Source organism: Cercospora beticola, chromosome 1 (assembly GCF_033473495.1).
Source record: "Cercospora beticola chromosome 1, complete sequence".
Lineage (NCBI taxonomy): Eukaryota > Fungi > Ascomycota > Dothideomycetes > Mycosphaerellales > Mycosphaerellaceae > Cercospora > Cercospora beticola.
The window spans coordinates 2,812,880-2,832,599 of record NC_088935.1 but is presented as its reverse complement, the minus strand read 5'-3'; the positions used below and the strand labels follow the sequence as shown (position 1 = coordinate 2,832,599).

The 19,720-nt window shown below is 55.3% G+C and overlaps 9 protein-coding genes across 9 annotated transcripts; 1 reads left to right on the top strand and 8 right to left on the bottom strand.

The window, feature by feature from the left end:
- Positions 1-135: 135 nt before the first annotated feature.
- Positions 136-1,209, bottom strand: RHO25_001123 (uncharacterized protein; the record flags this gene model as incomplete). Its single annotated transcript, XM_023593732.2, has 1 exon — positions 136-1,209. The coding sequence occupies one exon, from the start codon at positions 1,207-1,209 to the stop codon at positions 136-138; it is 1,074 nt and encodes a 357-aa protein (XP_023459965.2).
- Positions 1,210-1,978: 769 nt separating this feature from the next.
- Positions 1,979-2,851, bottom strand: RHO25_001122 (uncharacterized protein; the record flags this gene model as incomplete). The annotated part of the gene is made up of 1 exon (XM_023593731.2): positions 1,979-2,851. One exon carries the CDS (start codon positions 2,849-2,851, stop codon positions 1,979-1,981), a length of 873 nt encoding a protein of 290 aa, XP_023459966.1.
- A 220-nt stretch (positions 2,852-3,071) lies between these two features.
- RHO25_001121 (uncharacterized protein) lies at positions 3,072-4,940 on the top strand (the record flags this gene model as incomplete). Its single annotated transcript, XM_023593730.2, has 1 exon — positions 3,072-4,940. One exon carries the CDS (start codon positions 3,072-3,074, stop codon positions 4,938-4,940), a length of 1,869 nt encoding a protein of 622 aa, XP_023458868.1.
- Positions 4,941-5,187: 247 nt separating this feature from the next.
- On the bottom strand, positions 5,188-7,398 carry GCS1 (ADP-ribosylation factor GTPase-activating protein gcs1; the record flags this gene model as incomplete). The annotated part of the gene is made up of 5 exons (XM_023593729.2): positions 5,188-6,883; positions 6,932-7,080; positions 7,134-7,199; positions 7,256-7,328; positions 7,388-7,398. The coding sequence occupies 5 exons, from the start codon at positions 7,396-7,398 to the stop codon at positions 5,188-5,190; spliced, it is 1,995 nt and encodes a 664-aa protein (XP_023458867.1).
- Positions 7,399-8,630: 1,232 nt separating this feature from the next.
- On the bottom strand, positions 8,631-10,315 carry RHO25_001119 (uncharacterized protein; the record flags this gene model as incomplete). Its single annotated transcript, XM_023593728.2, has 3 exons — positions 8,631-9,167; positions 9,240-10,188; positions 10,299-10,315. 3 exons carry the CDS (start codon positions 10,313-10,315, stop codon positions 8,631-8,633), a joined length of 1,503 nt encoding a protein of 500 aa, XP_023458860.1.
- Positions 10,316-14,115: 3,800 nt separating this feature from the next.
- RHO25_001118 (uncharacterized protein) lies at positions 14,116-15,098 on the bottom strand (the record flags this gene model as incomplete). The annotated part of the gene is made up of 3 exons (XM_023593727.2): positions 14,116-14,633; positions 14,697-14,748; positions 14,898-15,098. 3 exons carry the CDS (start codon positions 15,096-15,098, stop codon positions 14,116-14,118), a joined length of 771 nt encoding a protein of 256 aa, XP_023458859.1.
- Positions 15,099-15,196: 98 nt separating this feature from the next.
- On the bottom strand, positions 15,197-15,943 carry RHO25_001117 (uncharacterized protein; the record flags this gene model as incomplete). Its single annotated transcript, XM_023593726.1, has 3 exons — positions 15,197-15,234; positions 15,296-15,481; positions 15,532-15,943. 3 exons carry the CDS (start codon positions 15,941-15,943, stop codon positions 15,197-15,199), a joined length of 636 nt encoding a protein of 211 aa, XP_023458862.1.
- A 414-nt stretch (positions 15,944-16,357) lies between these two features.
- RHO25_001116 (uncharacterized protein) lies at positions 16,358-17,921 on the bottom strand (the record flags this gene model as incomplete). The annotated part of the gene is made up of 2 exons (XM_065602074.1): positions 16,358-17,606; positions 17,728-17,921. 2 exons carry the CDS (start codon positions 17,919-17,921, stop codon positions 16,358-16,360), a joined length of 1,443 nt encoding a protein of 480 aa, XP_065458146.1.
- Positions 17,922-18,334: 413 nt separating this feature from the next.
- Positions 18,335-19,528, bottom strand: RHO25_001115 (uncharacterized protein; the record flags this gene model as incomplete). The annotated part of the gene is made up of 2 exons (XM_023593725.2): positions 18,335-19,327; positions 19,421-19,528. 2 exons carry the CDS (start codon positions 19,526-19,528, stop codon positions 18,335-18,337), a joined length of 1,101 nt encoding a protein of 366 aa, XP_023458861.1.
- Between the last annotated feature and the right edge of the window lie 192 nt (positions 19,529-19,720).

The window sequence follows — 19,720 nt, the reverse complement described above, 5'->3', positions numbered from 1 at the left end:
TACATGCATGAATCATATTTATCAGCCTGAGGTGCCTGAACTGTGGAATCAGGCCTCTCTCTATTTATATGTGATCGTTGTGAACCGCGCAGGTCGACTCCATGCGCCTGACAGATCATCGCTCACGTCGTTGCGCTATTGCTTACTGCCCAGGACACTTTGTACAGCCTCAATGACATTCTTGTGCACGTCTTTTGGAGCTGCCACGACTCCTTTATTCTGCAGTAGAGTGCGACCATGGCTGAAGTCCAGTCTGTTCCCATCAACATCGGTGACCTGACCGCCGGCCTCGCGGACAATCAGATCTCCGGCAGCGTGATCCCAGATCTTCTCCACGTAGTCCTTCTTGACCGGAAGCCGCAAGTAGAGATCACCAGCACCGCGGGCAATGCTGCCATACTTGGCTTGGCTGTCCATTCGGACGGAAGGCTTCGTAATGCCGAGCTTGTTGGCAATCTGAACTGAATCGCTCTGGTTGCTATGCCCTGCCTCTACAGACTCGCAGAAAGTGGCATCCGCAATATTTGAGATGGGCTTCATCTGGATTTTCGAAGACGAAGCGAGTGAACCAGCTCCCAGTGGCCGGCTCGCAGCACCTTGACCAAAGACAGCGGAGAATAGTACGCCCTTACCCTCCTCATCGCTAGCATCAGCTCCAATGTTCTCCTTCAGCGGCTCCGAGTCAGAGACTGGCAAGTTGGGGCAGCCTAGAACGCCCACTTTGACGTCTCCATCGACCATGAGGCCCAAGCACACGGCATATTGACCCCCACGCAGGAAACCTTTGGTGCCATCGATAGGATCGATCGCCCATATCCTACCTTTGTTTCCACCTTTGCTGTCGCCCTTGTCGATAATGTCCAGCATTGCTTCTGGCGAGCTCAGCGGCCCTCCCAATTGCTTCTCGGCAGCTGCGTCCGACAGCGATGTGTTCTTTACCAGCTCCCAGACCGTATTGCGGAGCGTCTCATTCTCACGAAGGTCCCGCGCCTCCTCTTCTGCGACAATCTCATCGTTGGGAAAGTTGTGCTGCAGCGCGCTGATGATGAGGGCTTGAGCACCGAAGTCGCCGATGGTTACGGGCGAAGCATCGCTCTTGTTCAATGTGCCTTTGGCGTTCTGGTGGAAGACGGCCTTGGTCAAGAGTGAAGCGCGCTGCACGGCAAGTAGCGCGACGTCAAGCTCGTGGGAGTAGTCGCCGGAAGCCATGGTGTACTGCAGGCGTTGCTGTCGATATGCGGTGGGGAGGAAATGAGAGGAGAGCAAGCGCAGACGTGGCACTACCGAGGGCAGAAAAGAAGCAGCCAGGATGAAAATTGAGAGGCAGAGTAAGTTTCGTAGAAATTTGGTCATGTCTTTCGTCGCTTGACGTTTTTGCGCTGGCGCTGCTGCAGCACATTCGCAGCCGAAGTCGGGCAAATGCCCCACGCTCCGACGAGTGCGTGCTGAGCACGAGTCTCGACGCCTTCTCAGCAATTTTGAACTCGCGCTGCCGACTGTAACTATCTAATTGGTACCGTGCACCGCTCCGCACCCTCCCTCGCTGGATGAGAGTCATTGCTTGCCGATTCCCGCTACGCAGCGTGCGTCTGTCATCGCAGCAGTTTCCGCTCCGCTAGGCATGTTTGGCACCGCATATCTTCCACGTTGATACCCAGAAATGCAGTACTCCGGTATCTCAGTCGCGCGGGTGAGCTCAATCTGCTCCATCATGGTATGGTCGTGAGCCAAACATGCTGCAGTCCAAAGAGGACTTGAATCATGTCGCGTTGAATGCCCGTGGCGCAGTCCTGTTGTAAGTCGCGTGCCGTAACGACAACATTGGAGTTCCCCCTCTGTCTTGTGATGTTGTGGCTTAAGAGCCGGCATCTAGGTGACTCTCCACCTATGCGTTTGATCACTGTCCATGAAGCTTCGCCGGGTCGGAGAATGCCTGATAATGTTGGGTGTTTCATTTTGGCCATTCCGCCATCTTCCTCTACCACCGCGATCCATAAGAGCCGCCACCCCCACCACGCCCACGTCCTCTAAATCCTCCTCTGCCTCCCCCACCGTAGTTGTTCCTGCCGCCGTAACCTCCGCCATAGCCATCGTCGTAGCCTCTGTCATCGGCAGGCTCATGTCTGATTGGCGCCTGGCGTCCTTTCAGCTCCTTTGACAGCCGCTCGGCCTCTTTGCGCATCTGAGCATATCCCAAATGCATCTTGCCAAAGAAATGGTCCGCTAAGCGCCGGTCGTTATCGAGGCGGGACAGATATGCTCCACATACGTCGCATACTTGCAATTTCTGGTGCCCACTAGGTCCAGAAGTGTCCGACAGCGACTTCAGTTCGCGCTCACGCTCTTCTTTTTGCAGTTTTTTGAGCTTCAAGTTGTGGAATTCTTGCACAGCCAGATTCACTGCGCCTTGCTCGGACAGTATTTCGACTTCCAGCATGCCTGCTTCGATGGTCCTGGTCAGATCGCCGATCTGCTTGAGCAGCGCATTGGTTTGGCGGATTTCGTCAGGTGTTTTTTCCAAACGTCGCTGGGCCGCATCGATACGACGATCGCACTCGCTGACATAGGCCCCAATGTCGCGCTGGTAGTCGAAGTCGAACCCCCATTCGCGCTTCTGCGCATCCGATGCAGCCTGGTATTCCTCACGCAGATTTGGCTGATGCTGTTTGCTGCAGGCGCCGATGTCTTGCTTGGTGTTGGTGAACAGATCGTGGGGGCAGCTGCCGCACAAGTACGAACGGCAGACCTTGGGATCGGTGATGGTGAGGGCAGACTGTTTGACCATGCCCGGCGCCGCGAGCATGGAGTCGCCCATGAGCTGCTCGAGCAGCTTGCGCTGTTCGGCCGCCATGTTGTACGGAGGCACAGCACGTGTGCGGGTGTTGATGTTGCTGTGCAAGTCGACTGTTCGACTTTCCACGATGCGGTACCTGGTCTAGTTGCAGGGCTGAGGCATCCGTCGGCGTTCGCAGCTCCGAACGCCGACGCGACCCCACCGGAGAGACTACCACGACACGTCTCCCACAGTCGCGCTGGGAGGCTGTCCGCTGCGGAGGGACAGCACCAGCGCCATGAGGTTGGCACTGTCGCTGCTGGCTCTGCCCGCCAGCCTGATCAGCGCTGCCTACGCCGCCGCACTCGCCGACTACTCCGAGCATCTTCATCTACGCCCGCTGCCAGGGGGCGCTCTCTACGCCGGCTTCAACTTCACGGCCTCGACGACGCTCGCCGACTATGACAACCAGCACTTTCGCTTCTTTCCTCGATCACTGGCCCAGATACTACAGTATACCCACACTACGGAACTCCACCTCCGCTTCGCGCTCGGCCGCTGGGATGAAGAGAGTTGGGGCAGTCGGCCGCGCAATGGGCGTCGCGAGGGCGGTACCGGCGTGGAGCTTTGGGCATGGATGGAAGGCAGCTCGCGCGACGAGGCTGAAGAGCGATGGAGTGGCCTGGTCAACAGCCTGAGTGGCCTTTTCTGCGCCAGTCTCAACTTCATTGACCAGACCAAGACCATCCAGCCGATTCTGACCTTCGAACCCGAGGGGCCGGTACTGCACCGGAGCTCGAATCTTCACTTGATGCACGGCATGTTGCCACACGAAGTCGTCTGCACCGAGAATCTGACTCCGTTCCTTAAGCTCTTGCCATGCAAGGGCAAGGCCGGCGTGTCCAGCTTGCTTGATGGCCACAAAGTGTTTGATGCCAACTGGCAGACCATGTCGATCGATGTCCGGCCGCGCTGCAGCGGCGAGGGACAGTGTTCGCTCGAGATTGATCAGACCGTCGACCTGGTTGTCGACCTTGAGCGGAGCATGCGTCCACAGGATAACCCCATTCCTCGTCCTCCTCCCATTGAACAAATTCCATGTGACGAGAGCAAGCCTTACAATGGTCATGATACCTGCTATCCGAAGGCGCTGCAGGGTGACATGGAATGGTCGTTGAGTCGTATCTTCGGCCGACCCATACAAGGAAGCTGTGCGCTCGGTCTCACACAGGACACCGCCGAAGTCTCGTTGGAGGTGCCATCCTCAAGGCAAGTGGAGGTCACACCAAGCACCGCTGCCACCTCCCAGCATGAGGGCCAATGGCGATCGTATCGTCTATCGCAGAATGCAGAATTTGATCTATCATCACCAGAACAAGGCATCTCCGGCCCCGACCAAGATCACGTAGAGCTGCTACATGCAAGCAGGCAAATCACTGGCTACGGGCAAGAGCGAGGCGGTATGCATACAGTCATTGTGAATCCATACGCGACGCCCATCCGTATCGTGTACCTCGAGAGTCTACCGTGGTTCCTCAGACCATACATGCACACCCTGCGGATCAATGGAGCCGAGACGGAGAAGATGTACTACACACCTGCCATCGATCGACGCAAAGGAACCCATCTCGAGCTACTGCTGAATGTCCCAGCAAATTCTACAGTCCAGTTGACCTACGACTTCGAGAAGGCCATTCTGCGCTACACTGAGTACCCGCCCGATGCGAATAGAGGGTTTGATGTGCCCCCCGCCATCATCAGAGTCTTACCATCATCAGGTGAAGAAGCCGACAGCTTTCTGCGGACGACATCACTTCTGCTGCCTCTGCCCACGCCGGACTTCAGTATGCCGTACAATGTCATCATCCTGACTTCGACAGTCATCGCTCTTGGCTTTGGTAGCATCTTCAATCTTCTCATCCGTCGATTCGTGTTACTGGAAGAAGTGCCCAAGTCTCCGCTGGCTGGTCTGGTGAGCCGCATACGTGCCCAAATAGGCAAGCTAAGGGGTCAACGTGCCGCTCCTTCGATATCTCCGAGCTCGCCAGCAAACATGGCGCCGTTGGGTAAACTTGCAACCGCGAGCGGCTCAGCTTTGGACCACGATCTTGGGACACTATACTCGCGCAAAACAGGAACCAGACTTGTTGACGCGAATGGCAGATAGATTGAGCAATAGATGGAATTCAACGTGTTCTGGTTTCAACCACTTACTTGGATGAATCTGCGCCTCAAAGGAACTAATTGCGTGCACAGGACGTGAGGCTGCCTTTCGTATCTATGAGTAGGTCTATGGTCTCCCCGAAAGCTATGTTCACCAGCCGCCGGCCATTCTCAGGTGGTTGCGAAACGCTTCGCATAGCATAAGCAGCACGCTGTCGCCATCGCTCTCACATTACGACTCATGTCGCCATTCACTGCTCCCTGGATCGTCCTAGCATTTCCTTGGCGAAACCATCCCGACCTTCGTGCACAGTAACCCTCTCTGCGGCTTTGACCAGATCGTAGACGATCTTGTCATGAACCACGCTATCCTTCTGGTAGTCGCTGTGATCACGCACGAAATGACGAATCCACTTCGCAGCGGTCCACAACGTACCGTTCGCGCGGCCCCTAATCAGAGCTAGATATTGCGCCAGCTCGCATCTAGTCTCGACGTCCACATTGATGCTGTCAAGGTAGGATTCGACCAGAGGGATAAGACCGGGGAAACCGCCGTCGGCTTTGCCGTTGATGATCTCGTCTACCGTCATGAGTTCGTACTCATCTTCGACAGGACCTGGGCTGGGTGGTCTGCTAGCCTGGGGAGTATTAGTGCCAGAAGGAGGTGCTGACGCGCCGTTGAGTCTGGGCAATCTCTTTGGCAAAGGATCTTTGCGGAAGTAGAATTTGTCGTTGAGCACGGCGTCTCGTTTATGTGCAGTTTCCATGTTCTCTGTTGTCCGCGGTATAGGTAGATAAAAGTTGAGGCCGAAGCTCAGGATTGCGCGAGTGATGAGGACCACGAACACAGAGAATGCAGCGTTCTCAAAGTCAGTGATTTGAATCTCCATTGGCCGCACCTCGACGCGCCACCCAATGTCACTACCTGGTGGAGGCGGCTTGAACCGCATGTGCTGCCAGTTTGTGCTCTGCAGGTTCTCAAAGTGATCGGTCTTGTCGAGATCAAGCTCTTTCAAGTCTTCGTTGAAGACAACGATCGGATCGCGAATGAACAGATGCGCGAAGTGTGTCGCCAGTAGATCGTCCATTCCTCCCTCGACTAGTCGCGACTTCAACTTCTCGTCAACAATCAAGTCCGGGTCGAGATATTCCTGTCGCAGCCGCGGGTCTTGAGCAATATAGGTACTGTTACTGGCATATCGTGACTTAGGAATGCGCCATCGGTCATTCACAAGTGGTTTCTCGCCCAATTCCTCGGGGGTGCGATCATCAACAGCCCGGCTGATCTGGTTCCAGCGAACGTCGGTATCGGCCAAAAAGCCTTTATAGATTGGCGTTGCTGCTGTGAGAGCGAGGAGGATTGGTCCCAGTGGTGAGAGTTGATCGTACATTATGCGGCCCTCGGTGACATTCTTGGCCTGGAAGGTAATTTGCAAACAACAGGAGCCCATTCCAAAGGCCATTGCGTCCATGTAGATGTGATCGTCTTTGGCGGCACCATTTCTCACGTCATCATCTTCGGGCCAGTCGTGCAGATCGTAGTTGACAGTCGGGTCCTTCCATGGGCTCGGCGTGTTCGTGTCGTGAAATACTGGCACATTGAGCTCTACTTTCCGCCCCCTACGCCACCGTATGTTTGCCGCCAGAGTCGGAAATCTGATATGAGGGTTCGCGATCTCATCCGGAACAAACTGCGAGCGAAGCTTGGGGCCCGACGGAGGGAAATATGGAGTAATCGATTTGCGATCGCCCAACAGCGGGAACGTGGTCAGTGTGATAGGATACTCGTGCTGATAGATGTGGTCCTTGGCAATTTTGCGTCTCCATTTCATGTCCGTTTCCACATCGAGGAGGTCTTTCAAGTTGATACTCCACGGTTTGCCGGGTGTGGCTTCGAGCATGAATCGACCGAATTCGGGATGAAATGTCGGAGCAGGCCATGAAGATCTGCTGCACGTCAGTGAGCTCTTCATGCACAAGGATGGGACGTCTCACTTCACGACGCCTTTTGCCAGGTCCGGTACACCTCCACCCTGCCTGAGTAATTCTTCATCTCTGGCGAGGGCCTCCAGGATCTCTGCTTGGCGTAGCGAGAGCTTGACCTCTTTCTTCTCATCGTCGAAGGAAACGACCAGGTATTCGATCTTGTCCCGAGTCAACTCCATCGTTCTGGACGGACTAGCGCTGCTTACCATACCTCATCGCCCCATAACAATGCGTCGCGCTCCTTGCCCTTTGAGCGGTTCCAGATGGCCAGCAGTTGCTTTCGGCAGCGTTAGCGATTGTGAGCTGCCGCGAGCTTTGTGTGAGCAGACATACCTCGATGCCCCACTCTCGCACGTGTGCAGCGACCTTTTTGGCCTCTGGCCATTCGAGTGGCGTTCCCACGGCACTAGACTTGCGATCAACATTTGTTCTTGCGATGACTCGATGGCGAGGGGCGTTTCCTACAGCAGCCCCATCGTGTTCTCGGTCGTGTGCAAGCGTGTACGCCGTCGCCCGCTTCCAAAGCTGCAGGGATACGCAGTGTCACCGCCGACTCTGCAGGTGCGTGCTCGAGGCAAAATCGTTGTCAGAAAAGGGCATTTGGGTCGAGTCGCGGCCGGTTTCGCGGCGCTATGTCGAGCACGACATGCGCTCTCGTTTTTCGCCCCTCCGCTTTCTCCACGCGCTGTTGAGCACTCGCCAGGGTCCTGGTCCTGGTCGTTGGCAGCAGCGAGTGGCGAGCAACTGCTGTCGAACCTGGCCTGGGTGCTGCACACTCGAGAATTATTGATGGCGCGGAAATATGTTGCTGGCGCAATGGCGACAATTAATCAGCAATCGATGATGTCCTGCTGCGCTCATCCAATGGTCCCCGCCGTCCTGCGGGGCCATCTCTCGGAAAAACTCTCCACCGGAAAGTCTTCACTTCAGCAGGCTACTGTATATACTCCTTGCCCGACCACTGGGAATCTGAGTATAAGATTTCACGAGTCTCCGGGCCGTCTGCTCGTTAGTCTACTGCCTATGATATCTATCAAGACACCCTCCTCGAATGCCGTAGCCTTACGATGTGCGGCGCACCTTCCACGATCGAACCACAATGTTTCATATAGACATCTCGCTCAAGGCGCACCACGGCACGGTTGGTGAAGAATTGCGGGATTGTTTCGTGGTGGCGAAGCTCGCCTATCCATCTATGTACACCTTCCCTAGCTGCCATGGATACAGGCCACAATCTCCACTCCGATGACGAGACATACAATTTGTGCCGCCTCACGCCGTGCGTGCCAACGCCGTCCCATGCAGAGTCCCGAGCTCTGATAAGCTCCTCGTGGATGAACGGCCGTGGAAACCAAAGTCAACGCCGGTTCCCCCAATAAAACATCCCCTCGATCTTCATGGCGCTCTGCCAGATTCGAGAGGGACTTCGTGCAACTCGTTGCGGCAAAATCATCCATCTTACGCCTGGCCAAGCAGGCTTTCATAGCGTCTCATAACGCTGCACAACTCTTTTCCCACATCGCAAAGAATTTTCTCATAAACTCCGGAACTATGCCCTCGCGAGGGAAAAAATGCCGAAGTCGGGTATCGCTAAATGTTAAGCACAAGCAGTAGCAGAGTACAACTGTTCCACGTGCGTCAAAAATGAGCCAGCTATTACTGGTGACGTGTGGCAGGTCGGTAGGAAACAGAGCCCTGCCGAGGCCTCTCAAGGCATATTTTCTTTCGGTCGCAAATTCGAACTGCCGATGCTCGTGTTTTTGTTCGTTCCATTGTTTTTCCGAGTCAGTTTGGCATAGTGGAGGCCACAAGCATTGCAGAGTGTTCGCGCGCCATCCGGTCCTCGTCGCCACTCGGGAGTCTCGGCTCGATTGCAGCTATGACAACGGCCAGGCGGTGCAGCTCTCCCACGACGCTTCTTGGTGTCGACACCAGCGAAGCCACCGCCTTTGCTGTCTTCGCCATCATGGTGCTGGCCATCCGGCGCAGATGATTGGCGCTGGTCGTACAGCTTGTGCTGTTGCCTCTGATCTGCCGCTTGCTGCTCAAACAGAGCTTGTTGCTGTAGAACCACGTCACGAATCTTGATCAAACAATCGTGTGCTACCCTCGACTTGTTGATCATATCATCGACTTCCACAAGCCCGGGAAGGGTATTGAGTGAAGCGCCTGATCGCTGAGTGTGATGCATGCGATCCCCATATCGACGAGAGAAATCGCTCAATATACCGCTCGTGGAAGCAATCTAAACGGTGATTAGCAAACGCAAATATTGCGTTGGTGCACCCGCGAGCACCATTAGTGCGGTGAAACATACCTCGTTAAGAGATGCCTCCAGATCGAAAAAGTCCAGATGTCGCTTTACAGTATTGCTATGATGCGCCAGCCCACGATCTTCGAAGCGGGAGCTTCCAGTCTTCAGTCCGCTCTGGAGAGGCCTCGGTGGTCCATAGGTGGTCGAGGGTTGGTAGATAGGCCCGGATGAATTGCTCGTGGATGCCCCAGACTCAGCATAGCGGGGTGGATACGGAGCATAGCCGTAAGGAAAACTGGAGGGAGGGCCCATCGAGTTGCTTGAGCGTGCGGGATACGACGGCTCATGAGTAGGCGACCTCTCTTCTGCACGAGATAGGGTCGCTGGCTGGGAAGGTTGCCGGGTCGGTTCGTGCGAGTTCTGCAGATAGATGGGCTTGGACTCTGCAGTGGAGGTGTAAATCGTAGATGCTGGCCGGCCTGGTTCTGCCGGAGGATACGAGGACTGGCGGGGCGGCTCTGGTCGATGTTGTGACTGGTAGTTATTGGAACTCGGAAATGTGGCCGACGATAGAGCCTGGGGAGGCTCCATAGGATACGACCTCCGTGAAGATGGCGACTGTGGTGTGGGAGCGTGCGACTGCACAAGATGCGACGACTGCAGTGGTGCAGGCGGAGCGGGTGTCGAAGCGAACGATGAAGGGTTATCTACGTTCCCCAGCGCTTCTGAGATGGACGGCAGCGATTGCCGTGGTTTGATGCTTTCCTTCTCATTTTCGCTCGTCCTGCGCGACTCTGGCGGTGTTTGGACGGACTGTGGCCAGGTGTTTGTCGGCGGAGCAGCATTGGCGTGACTGTACGGGGGCGGAGGGCCTGGAGGGTAGTGATAGGTGGGACTGGCACCAGCGCTGGCAGACAAACTTTGGGGCGTGCCATTGCTGCGTTGCTGGTAGGCGTCGTCTTCGCGCTTAACTTTGTCGCCTTCGAGGTAGCTCAGGGCAGGCAGCTGCGGTCTGAGAGCGAGAGTGGTCAGCATCAGCATTGAAGTCATTCGCCGCTCGCTCGACGGCGACGACGAGAGCATTCCAGCGGGACGGCGTCAGGGTATGCGACTGCGACGTACCGGCGGCTGGCGTCCATGTTCGGGCAAGTGTCAAGAGAGCAGCGAGGCTACGAGAAGATGTCGACTAGCGACTGTGTACGGCGGGCGAGGGCTGCGGTCGGAGAGAGCAGTGGAAGCCCTCATGCCTCGACGATGCGGAGATCGACAAGATCTGATGGTGCCCGCCAGGCAGGGGAGTGCCTGGGTGCGCAGAGATGAGCGGGTTCCTCGCGTGGTTTTGCCCGGATTTCTGGCGACAACGGTGGATGATGATGGGACACGCCAAATGGGTGCACGTCTTTTGCACGCAGCGCTGGACGAGACGAGACGAGTTCGGCTCGCCAGTGCCAGCAGCAGCAGCAGGGCAGGGCGACGGTGGGGCCAAAAGTACGGCCCAAAAAGTACTGGCAGCGCGACGCTCTCGAGCAGCGTACAGTAGCGCGGCCGTCGGGACGATATCGAGCAACCGCCAGATCTTGCTCCGTAGCGAGACGCAGTTCTGAGGGGTTTATCTCTTTCGCCACTGCCCCGAACGGGAGTAGCACATCCTACCATCAAGCGCTCCAGACTCCGTTTGATCATGAGCAGAGGAAGTGGACTTGCCACTCAAGATGGCATGCGCGACTGCACATGTTCATATGGAGCCTTTAACAAGCCTGACACTCCTCTTCAAAGGCTCACAGCCCCGAGTCCTCGAGTGCTCCGGTCCTCGCCAAGATACCAATATAGATCTCGCTCACGCGTAACTTACGCAAGATTTCACCCACCAGTGATGCAAGATCTCGGAATGGCTGAATACGAACGATATCGTAGTGTGGCCAGGGTGTGCTCAGGGTGGTTCCAGCGATGATGACAGGCCATCCGATCGAGATCATCGGAGCATGCAACACCCCATCACATACCCAGGCAGGCCGTGCATCCTTTGCAGATGATGATGATAACACGATGCGAGCACTGCTGGGCTCACGACTCCCCGTCTACGCACTTCCACAGCCTTCATGTCGCACCGCTCTCTGCCTGCCTGCCCGTCGCGTTATTGTTTCTCGTCGCACACGCTGTCATGCCGCGCCAGAGCCTGCAGATCGGACGGAGATCGCGCATCTAGAACTCTGTTTCACTACCGTGCCCGCTGGCTTCGCACATGCCCGACATACGCGCGAGAGACAATTGCGCCCCGTCAGCAGTCACGCCGTCTATCTCGCACGCTCCATCGTCTCATCAGCGCACCTCGTTTGGTTGTCGGCCATGGCAGCGGCGCAAGGCCACAACGCCTTTCTGCGGTTCAGCAGCCACGGATTGTGTGCCCAGTTCATGCACACCAATTCCATGCTCCCTGCAGCCTTTCGATCAGAGATGAGCCAATCCACGGCATGGTACGTCTCGGCAAGGATCCCTCCGGACGCCGCCTGTCAGCGCCAGGTACGCAACATCGCGTGCGCCCTCTTTTCCATGCACGATTCACTACTGCATGCCCTACATAGCACCCTCGCACTTGAATAGAATCGAGTGACAGCACCGAGTCGCAGATCATATGTCCGTGTCCATTCTCCATATTGTGCTTTCTGTTATCACTGTGTCCGCTTGTCTACAGTCTCTCTGTTGATAGAGAGACTTCGGACAGCTGAGACTGGCTGGATCTTGGATCTGCATGCAGCCGCCGAAAGTCTCATAGCTTTTGCAAAATACGGACTTTGCCAAGCGTAGAAAGTGCTTCTTCCAGAGTCGAGCATGCAGATTTTCCCTCCTCGTTGTCCTTAACGCTGCATCGCGATTGGCTCTGTCATGCAAATGCCAAAGACCCCGTTTGGACCGCCGTGTCCAATGCTCCTTGCGGTTGACGAGACAGGGTGAAGCGAGCCGCAGTAACGAGATGCGATGATCTGTGCAACAGTTCCACTCTGCGGCCGTAATATTCGAACGAGCGCACAACTGTCCACTGGTCTGCACGAAGCCGCTGTCATCAGCTTCGCTCCCAACGTACACGGAAAGCCAGCACAGCAACAAGTGGTGGACAACTGGCCAGCGGCGACTGTCGCACTTCTCGCCGCTGGTGTCTCAGACGGGGACAGACAGATTTCCCTGCCGACCTTCTGCCACGCGCAAGCATGAGGACCCTGGCCACAAGATCGTGCAGCTGATGAGGGCGGTGGCAGGGCTATCGAGTCTAATCGAGATGAGTGGTTCGGCAGTAGTAACTTCCATCGGGCACCAACATTCCGCGAGACATTCATCAATTGTTGCCGGCGGGGAGGACCCGAACTCTGCAGGTTCCCTTGATTGACAGCGTGGCACGTTGGGCGCGTCGACTTCATCAGGCCTTGACAGCAGCAGTGGCACTTTGACTGTGCTCTGTGCTGCGAGTCCAAACACCTGCTCTGTTATTAGACTGTGTGTGGAACTTGGTCGTGCATGATCTAAACGGTGGTCCGTCAGCTGGAAGGACGAGCCGATCGGTCCATGTTCTGATCAAGATTTCCGCCAGATCCTGGTCCCGGGTCCAGCTGCTACTGCGGAGGTCACGGAGCGGCGTTGCGTATTATGTAGGAGGAGCGATGCAAAAGCACGGACGATGTGAGCTTGTCTTCACACATCTCTCCTCGAAGAACAGGCTAGCCCTCTATCGTGCATCCTTCTTGACGCTTTCTGGGAAGTCTGCAGGGTGGTGGTGACTGTGCTGATCAACTTCCAACTTCCCGCGTTCTCGCACTCTGAGGAAGTCGCAGGGCTCTCGATGAATACCGATAAGCTACGCGAATCTCTCCGTCCACGCGGTCGGCCGACACGCCGGTCACGCCGTCAGAACATCGGGAGCGGGAGGTAATGTCAAGCTCCTGATCACCCGAGACAGTGGAATCAGATATCCGCCACACCACTTCTCAGATCGTTTCTTAGTTTCGACTCGGACCCTTGTCGCAGTCCACTTCCCACACTACCCATTCGGCGGGCTGCTTCGCTGAGACGTAGACATGTTCTGGATTTGCCACCACAACCAGGCACCTTGCAGTGCTTGCGTCAAGTGTGGCTCCGGCCTGAGCACAGATTCCTGCAACAGAAAACGAAGAGGCATTTTTCGCCACATCTCCATATATGCACATGAAGCTGGAAGCGATAGAGATCTGCTGCGGCCCAAATGCTTCAACGAGCATCGATCGTCAGGGTGTTCAGCCACAGTTGGCGAGGCTTTTCGTCGTGTAACGTGACGAGCCATTGGCACCTGCATGAGAGTGAGAGACGATTTATTAGATTTGTCTACGATCTTTGGACCGGCTAATCAAGCTGCATCGTCCGCGTTTCATTTCTACGATGAACCATAGCATCGCCACTAATAATGTAGATTGGCTCAGCCCGATGGTCCGGCAGACCACAGGACGTTGACAAACATTTCTTTCTTCGCAGACCTCTCACGCTAATCGTATATCAGCATTGTTCGTGTTTTCATCCTTGCGACTTCGAGTCACAATCCGCACAATCCAGTAACAAGCGGCCTGATCCGATTCATAGCCCAGCGACAATGCCAATATCTGCATTGAAAAGTGTGTGCTGTCGCACCCCATAGCCCTTTGTGAGCTCCGCAGTCGAGCTGATTGACCGGACGGAGCGGTTCTGTATGCACAAACTCGACAGTGCCATGAATAGGACGTCGTGTCCCATATGTGGATCTTATCCATCCGTGCCCATATCATGTTTGGTGGACGTTTCCGAAAGCGTTCTGGATGTCATCTCTCGAGCAAGCCAGTTTTGAGAAGTGCCTGCGTTCATTTCGCGCGCGAATGTTGCCGCAGCGTCGCGATGTCGCATATTCGGCTGTGAAGTCATCGTTGCAAGTGTTGTTCTCTCTTCAAGATACGCCATGGCCCACTCCGCTCTCGACACCGGGCACCTGCAGCACCCTACCTCGGCTCGCTTCTTCGTCCAGTTCTTCTTCATCTTCACTGTCCACGGGTGCCTCCCAACCCACCATCTTTCGCAGGACTCTGTTCTCCTCCTTGAGCGCGGCTATTCTCCGCTTGTAGGGCATACCTTCCTCCTGTCTCGACTTCAATGCCTCCCGTACACCGCCGCTGAGGCGCTGCAGACCCGCCTGCCAGGCCTGATGTGTCAATTGTGCCTCGACCGTTTCACTGCGGCTTTGCGAGAGCAGGGTGGTGTAGTGTTGGTGGAGCGCAATGATATGGTTCTGCTGCTCGAAACAGTATTGGCGTATGCGTTCGGTGGTGTCGGAGAGCGTGTCCTCGTATAGTCGTTGCAGGTTGACATGATCGTTGTACGTACTCCGGAGGGACTCTATCTGTGAATTTGCCTTGGCTAGAGAGTCGGACAGTTGGGCCACTGTGGGTTGCTCCGGTCGGGGCACAGCTGATGTGAACACAGGTCAGTTCTAGTGGCCTGTATTTGAGACGTGAACGAGGAGATTCGTACGCTGTGTATCGCCATTGAGCAGCGGGACCTGACCACTCTGAGCGAGCCTGCCCTACATCGCGAAGACTTTGTCAACATTGGGGCTCACAAGCACTGCAGTGTCACCAAAGAAGTATATCAGGAACTTGATATGCAGAGGCTACCCAAGGTAGAGGCGCAGTGTACCATCAAGAAAAGTGAGCATGTCGAGGGTAGACATACTTGCAAGCGTTCGACTTTGGCAAGGCCCTCTTGAACTTGTGCCCAATCCTGTCGATTCTGCTCCAGCCAGCCACTCAGATTCTCCATATTCTGCATCAATGTCTGCATGTCGCTGTAGTGGCCGGCGGAAGGCATGACGCCGCCGTTCATCCCAGTGTACATGTTAACGTTGGGCGCCCCCATGCCATTCTGGTTGGCCATGTCGTTGTCGTCGAGGAGATTGGATGTCAGTCTACTGCCGAACGGATGTGATCGTCGCTGGCGTGTGGTTGGTCTAGCTGTGCAGCATCCCCGGTGTGCTACTCGGCGGGCTGCGACTGGGCGGTGTTGCTGCGTTCTTGAGTTGCGGTTGCAGGTCAGCGAGGTGAGCGCGTCCCGTCGGCACGGCCCGAACTTACCTTCCGCTTGCACGTGCACGTGCTTGTCGTCGTCCTCGTCGTGCAATCGCAACGGTCGTCCGCCCGCTGGTCCCAGTGTGAACAACTCTCCTCCCTTCGGCCTCCGCTCGGCCAAGAGACTACGCCGCATGTCGCTAATCTCTTCGTCACGACTCCTTCGTTTTGGCGCGTAGATTTCTTGCTCGTCTGTTTCCGCGTCAGTGCTTTCATTTCGTCGCGCAGCAGGATGTGCTCACCAAAGGCCTTCAATAGCTCTGCCAACTTTCCCTGGTCCCTCGTCGGCGTCGGAAACGTCTTGTACATCGACCGACTGTCGTGTTGCTGTGCTGTTGCGTTGAACGCATACGTGCGAATGCGAATGTCTTCAGCCATGTCCTCCTCAGGCTCCTCGACACTAGAATGTTCTTGCTGCAGCGCGCCAAGGGCTGCTCGTCGCTGAGTATTCATCGTGTTCTCGTCTGCTCCCTCTCTCCGGTTCCTACTGCTCGGATCTTGTGCAGACTCTGTATGCTTGGAGCGTGCGCTGGAGGGAAACGCGAATCTGATGCGGCCTCGGGACAGCGATGGCTGCATAGCTTTGCCTGCCGCGACACTACTGTCGGCTGTGCTATTGTCTGCTGTGGTTTCGGCGATGTCTTGCTGCTGCATACTTGAGGACGACTTGAGAAGCTCGGTCACTGCAGCACGAATGTGTCAGCGCACATTGGTCGTACTTAAGGAGCATCAAGATGACCCAGGCAGTGACAGTCACGAGACCCAATGGAGAAGTTGTTCAGGCGATGGGTCACACTACGAGCTGACGCACACATCTGACATGCCATGCAGTGAAGGGGCCATGTGATGAGCGTGAACGAAAATGCACGCACCTTTCGTTTGCTCTTCTCGATCGAGCACTACAGCATTGCTGCGCTTGTGTTTTGGGCGAGGAGGCGGACTCCGAGGGAGTTTGCCAGAGGACTCGCTAGCAAGTGAGGATATGGCAAAGCGTCCCGGCTGAATGCTCTCTTCACCTCTCGTTCTTTTCCCGTTCTTCGGTAGAACTGGAGCATGGTTCTCATCGTCCTAAGTAATGAGACCGCCGCCAGAGTCTTTCCTTCCCTGCTGCTGACTGTCTACAGTATCAGGTCTATGAGGCTTCTGCAGCGTAGAGCGTCTTTTCGTAGCTTGTTCGGGAGATTCGCCCAATTTGAGAATTGGTGTCATGCGTAGGGACTTCTTCAATTGCTCGAAGCCATTCGACGTGCCAACGGATGGCCCAACCTTTGGTGTCTGTGGGATCCAGGCATCACCATCGAGCTCGAAGCTTCCGCGAGTGCTTCTGCGCAACTTAGACTGCCCCGTGTCTGTCACAGGACTGAAGTCAGGGCTCTGTAACTGGGTGTTCTGTGCGGAGTCAGGCTCCACAGCTGCCTGCCTCGCGGATCCACTGCCAGCCGTACGAGTATGGGGAGAGATTGGGCTGTCTTCGTTTTCAACATTATGCTCCAGATCTGCTCTTCGCCCCGCAATTCTTGCTTGATTACCTGAAAGCGTGTTGGCGATTCCAGTGGAAGCTTGATGCTGCTCGTCTTGAACGTTCGGTCGTCGAGCTTCTCCTGCAGCTTGGGGTGAACCACGATCTTGGAGGTTTCCGACGTCACAATGTCTAGGCGTTTGTAGACTCTGTGTAACAGTACTATCCTCTGGTGCTAACTTATGCGTCATCTGCTTGTCTTGTCCGTACTCTTCTGGAAGCACGCCTAGCTCTGGGGCAGTGAAAGCCTCGGGTATATTGCTGGAGATAGTTTTACTCGTTGCACCATCTGCAGGTAGACTGGCGTCTTCCCTGGGCACCTGAAGATACGACGCACTACCAGCCTCCAGGTCCGGAACACTAATTGCCCGGCTGCGTTTGAAGGACGCATGCTGTGAAGACGCTAAAGTAGGGGCGGAGAAAGACCGCCGGGGAAGACAGTGACGCTGAGGCGTAGACAAAAGTCCATCCGGCGTAGAGCCAACATTATGTGGCTTCTCCGAGAATTTATGGCTGGCATCCATGCCAACAATATCATTTTGGCGATGAGATGTCATCTTAACATCCGGTAGGGCATCCACGGGAACGTCAGTTGAGCCATCAACAACTCTCCGTGGCAGAGAGTGGTTATCGAAGTCATCCGACTGCAAACCCGGCATTAGAGCTTCGCTAATGAGGTCAAATCCGTTGGAAATAACTTCGCCGAGCGATAGGATGAATCTTCTGGGTAGTGTATTACCGCTATGGGGTGCACTGTTGACTGTTTCATTTCTCATTATACGAGTATTCTGAGAAGCGCTGACGCTGATGTCAGCCCCTTCTCCGGCACTGCGGACCGTCACCTTGATATTGCCGACTGTATCATTGGGCAAGCCCGTTTGACATTGGCAATGCCAGGCGTCGTGATATCTCCACATACCTGCTGGAGTGGTCGATTCCATCGGACGCTCGAGATCCTCTGTCACCTCGAATCAGCGTAGACGGCTGGGTGCAGTTCGCTGGTGAGACATTGTGGTCGGACTTTCCGGCTTGGGCACAGCCCGCAGAGGATGAGGGCTCATGCTCGGCACCGCTCTGCTCGCTGAAGTTCGGAGGTCGATGTTTCGCGTCCATGCTGCAGCATATGATTCAATACTTATGTGCTTTATATCTATCAGCCAATACATCATACATGAGCTTCATCTGCGGAGACCTCTCGAGCGCAGCAGATAGAGGTAAATCTCTGGCAAGCGACAAGCTTGACATACCTTATAGCTTTACCCTGAAGCAATTGAGCCTTGAAATTGTGCCCGGTGGATATTTCTATTGTTGAGATGCAAATTGAACATCGAAGTGTCTGTCGATGTTGGGTACGAGAGGTGCGATGGGTTGCTCGCAGCTCCCTCAACAGCTGTCCACCAGAGGGCTACTGCAGCTACGAAGGTTTCTCCTTCGGAGGTGAGCGCTTTCCTACGCCGGAATAAATTCCACGAGGACGGAGCAATGGTGCAGGGCATGGACGTAAGCTCCGCTCAAGACACCACGGCTCATTTGCCATCTAGAAGCACAAATCGCCGTTCAACTTCACGAGCCTCAACATCCTCCTGAAAGATGAGGCGCACCATTTCTCCCTTTTCATTGCCAAGGTCTTTCGCTTTCCAAGGTTCGCTGACATCAGCCTTGTAAAACGTGGTTGTATCTGGGTATTGCGCGATGACCTGCTTCTTTGCAGGCAGGTCTGGTAGCCCTTTGTTAGAGTCTGGAATCTGAAGGAGCTGCGCGACCGATGCTCGTTGTGGTGGCGGTGGCTCTCCCAGAGTATCCGCATCTTGCACTTCATAACGGCGCTGCTTTCCTTCTCCTATCACTGCTGTGACACGACAGAGTATGCCTTCGCCCTCTGGAAGGTTCTTGGGGTCCGCGTTCTTCATGTCATGACGACAAAACACGACTTCATTGAGCTTTAAGACGAGACGATTCGAAGGTCTGTTGTTCGCAGAACCTTTGACGGGTCCAGTAGCGGTGGAGGTGCCGTCTGCACTGCTGGCAACAGACTCTGCACCGTCTTCAATTTTCACGGAAGTCTCCCGAGTGGTAGCGATGCTGCCAGATCTTGACGTCTTCTCCTTCGCAGTGAGGCGAGGGCCCAAACTGATTCTCGGTGACGGTGCAGCAGACACCTCGTCAACATCCTCAGTAGTCGCCGTCACAGCGGAGCCACCCTTCGCCCCACCTTTCTTAGGTGCCCTCGAGAGCTTGCCACTTGCAGAGCGGTGCGACTGGGCAGCTTGCATCTGAGCGGCAGATTCTTCGGAAGCTTCTCGGAGGCCAGCCAGAATATTGATACTGTCGAGGAGGTTCATGTCGTTCGACTTGCCTTCGATGATGTGCGATACTTCTTCGCAGAGCTTGACATTCTCTCTGTAGAGCTTCTCTAGCCTCTCGTCGAGCGCCGCATCGCTTGGTTTGTCTGCTTCTAGCAGCGCAGCTTGTTGCGTTTCTACTTCGAGGACCTCCTGCCCAATCTCATTTGATCGCGCCTTCAGCGGTCAGTATGGCTTCACGGCTTTCTTCACATTCGCCTCTAACGAGCTGATGTATCGATTATTCAGGGTAATCGCAAGGATACTTACCACCATCACATCCACATCCTTCGCCTTGTCCTTGATCTCCTTCCACAGCCGCCGCTCTTCGTCGGCATCCTGATTGGGATTTGCACGACCTCTGCTACGTGCAGACATCCTGGCCGCGGCTTTCGTCTGTCTGTTCGACAGTACGACTGTTGACCTGAAGGTGATTGTTTGTCTGTCGTTTCCGCCTCCACTTTAAGCATCTGGCACGGCGGCTGTTCCCGAAGAGCAAAACCCTGCCGCAGATCGACCCCACGTTGCCCACAGTGCACCCATGTGCTGGGCATCACACACTTGAACTCT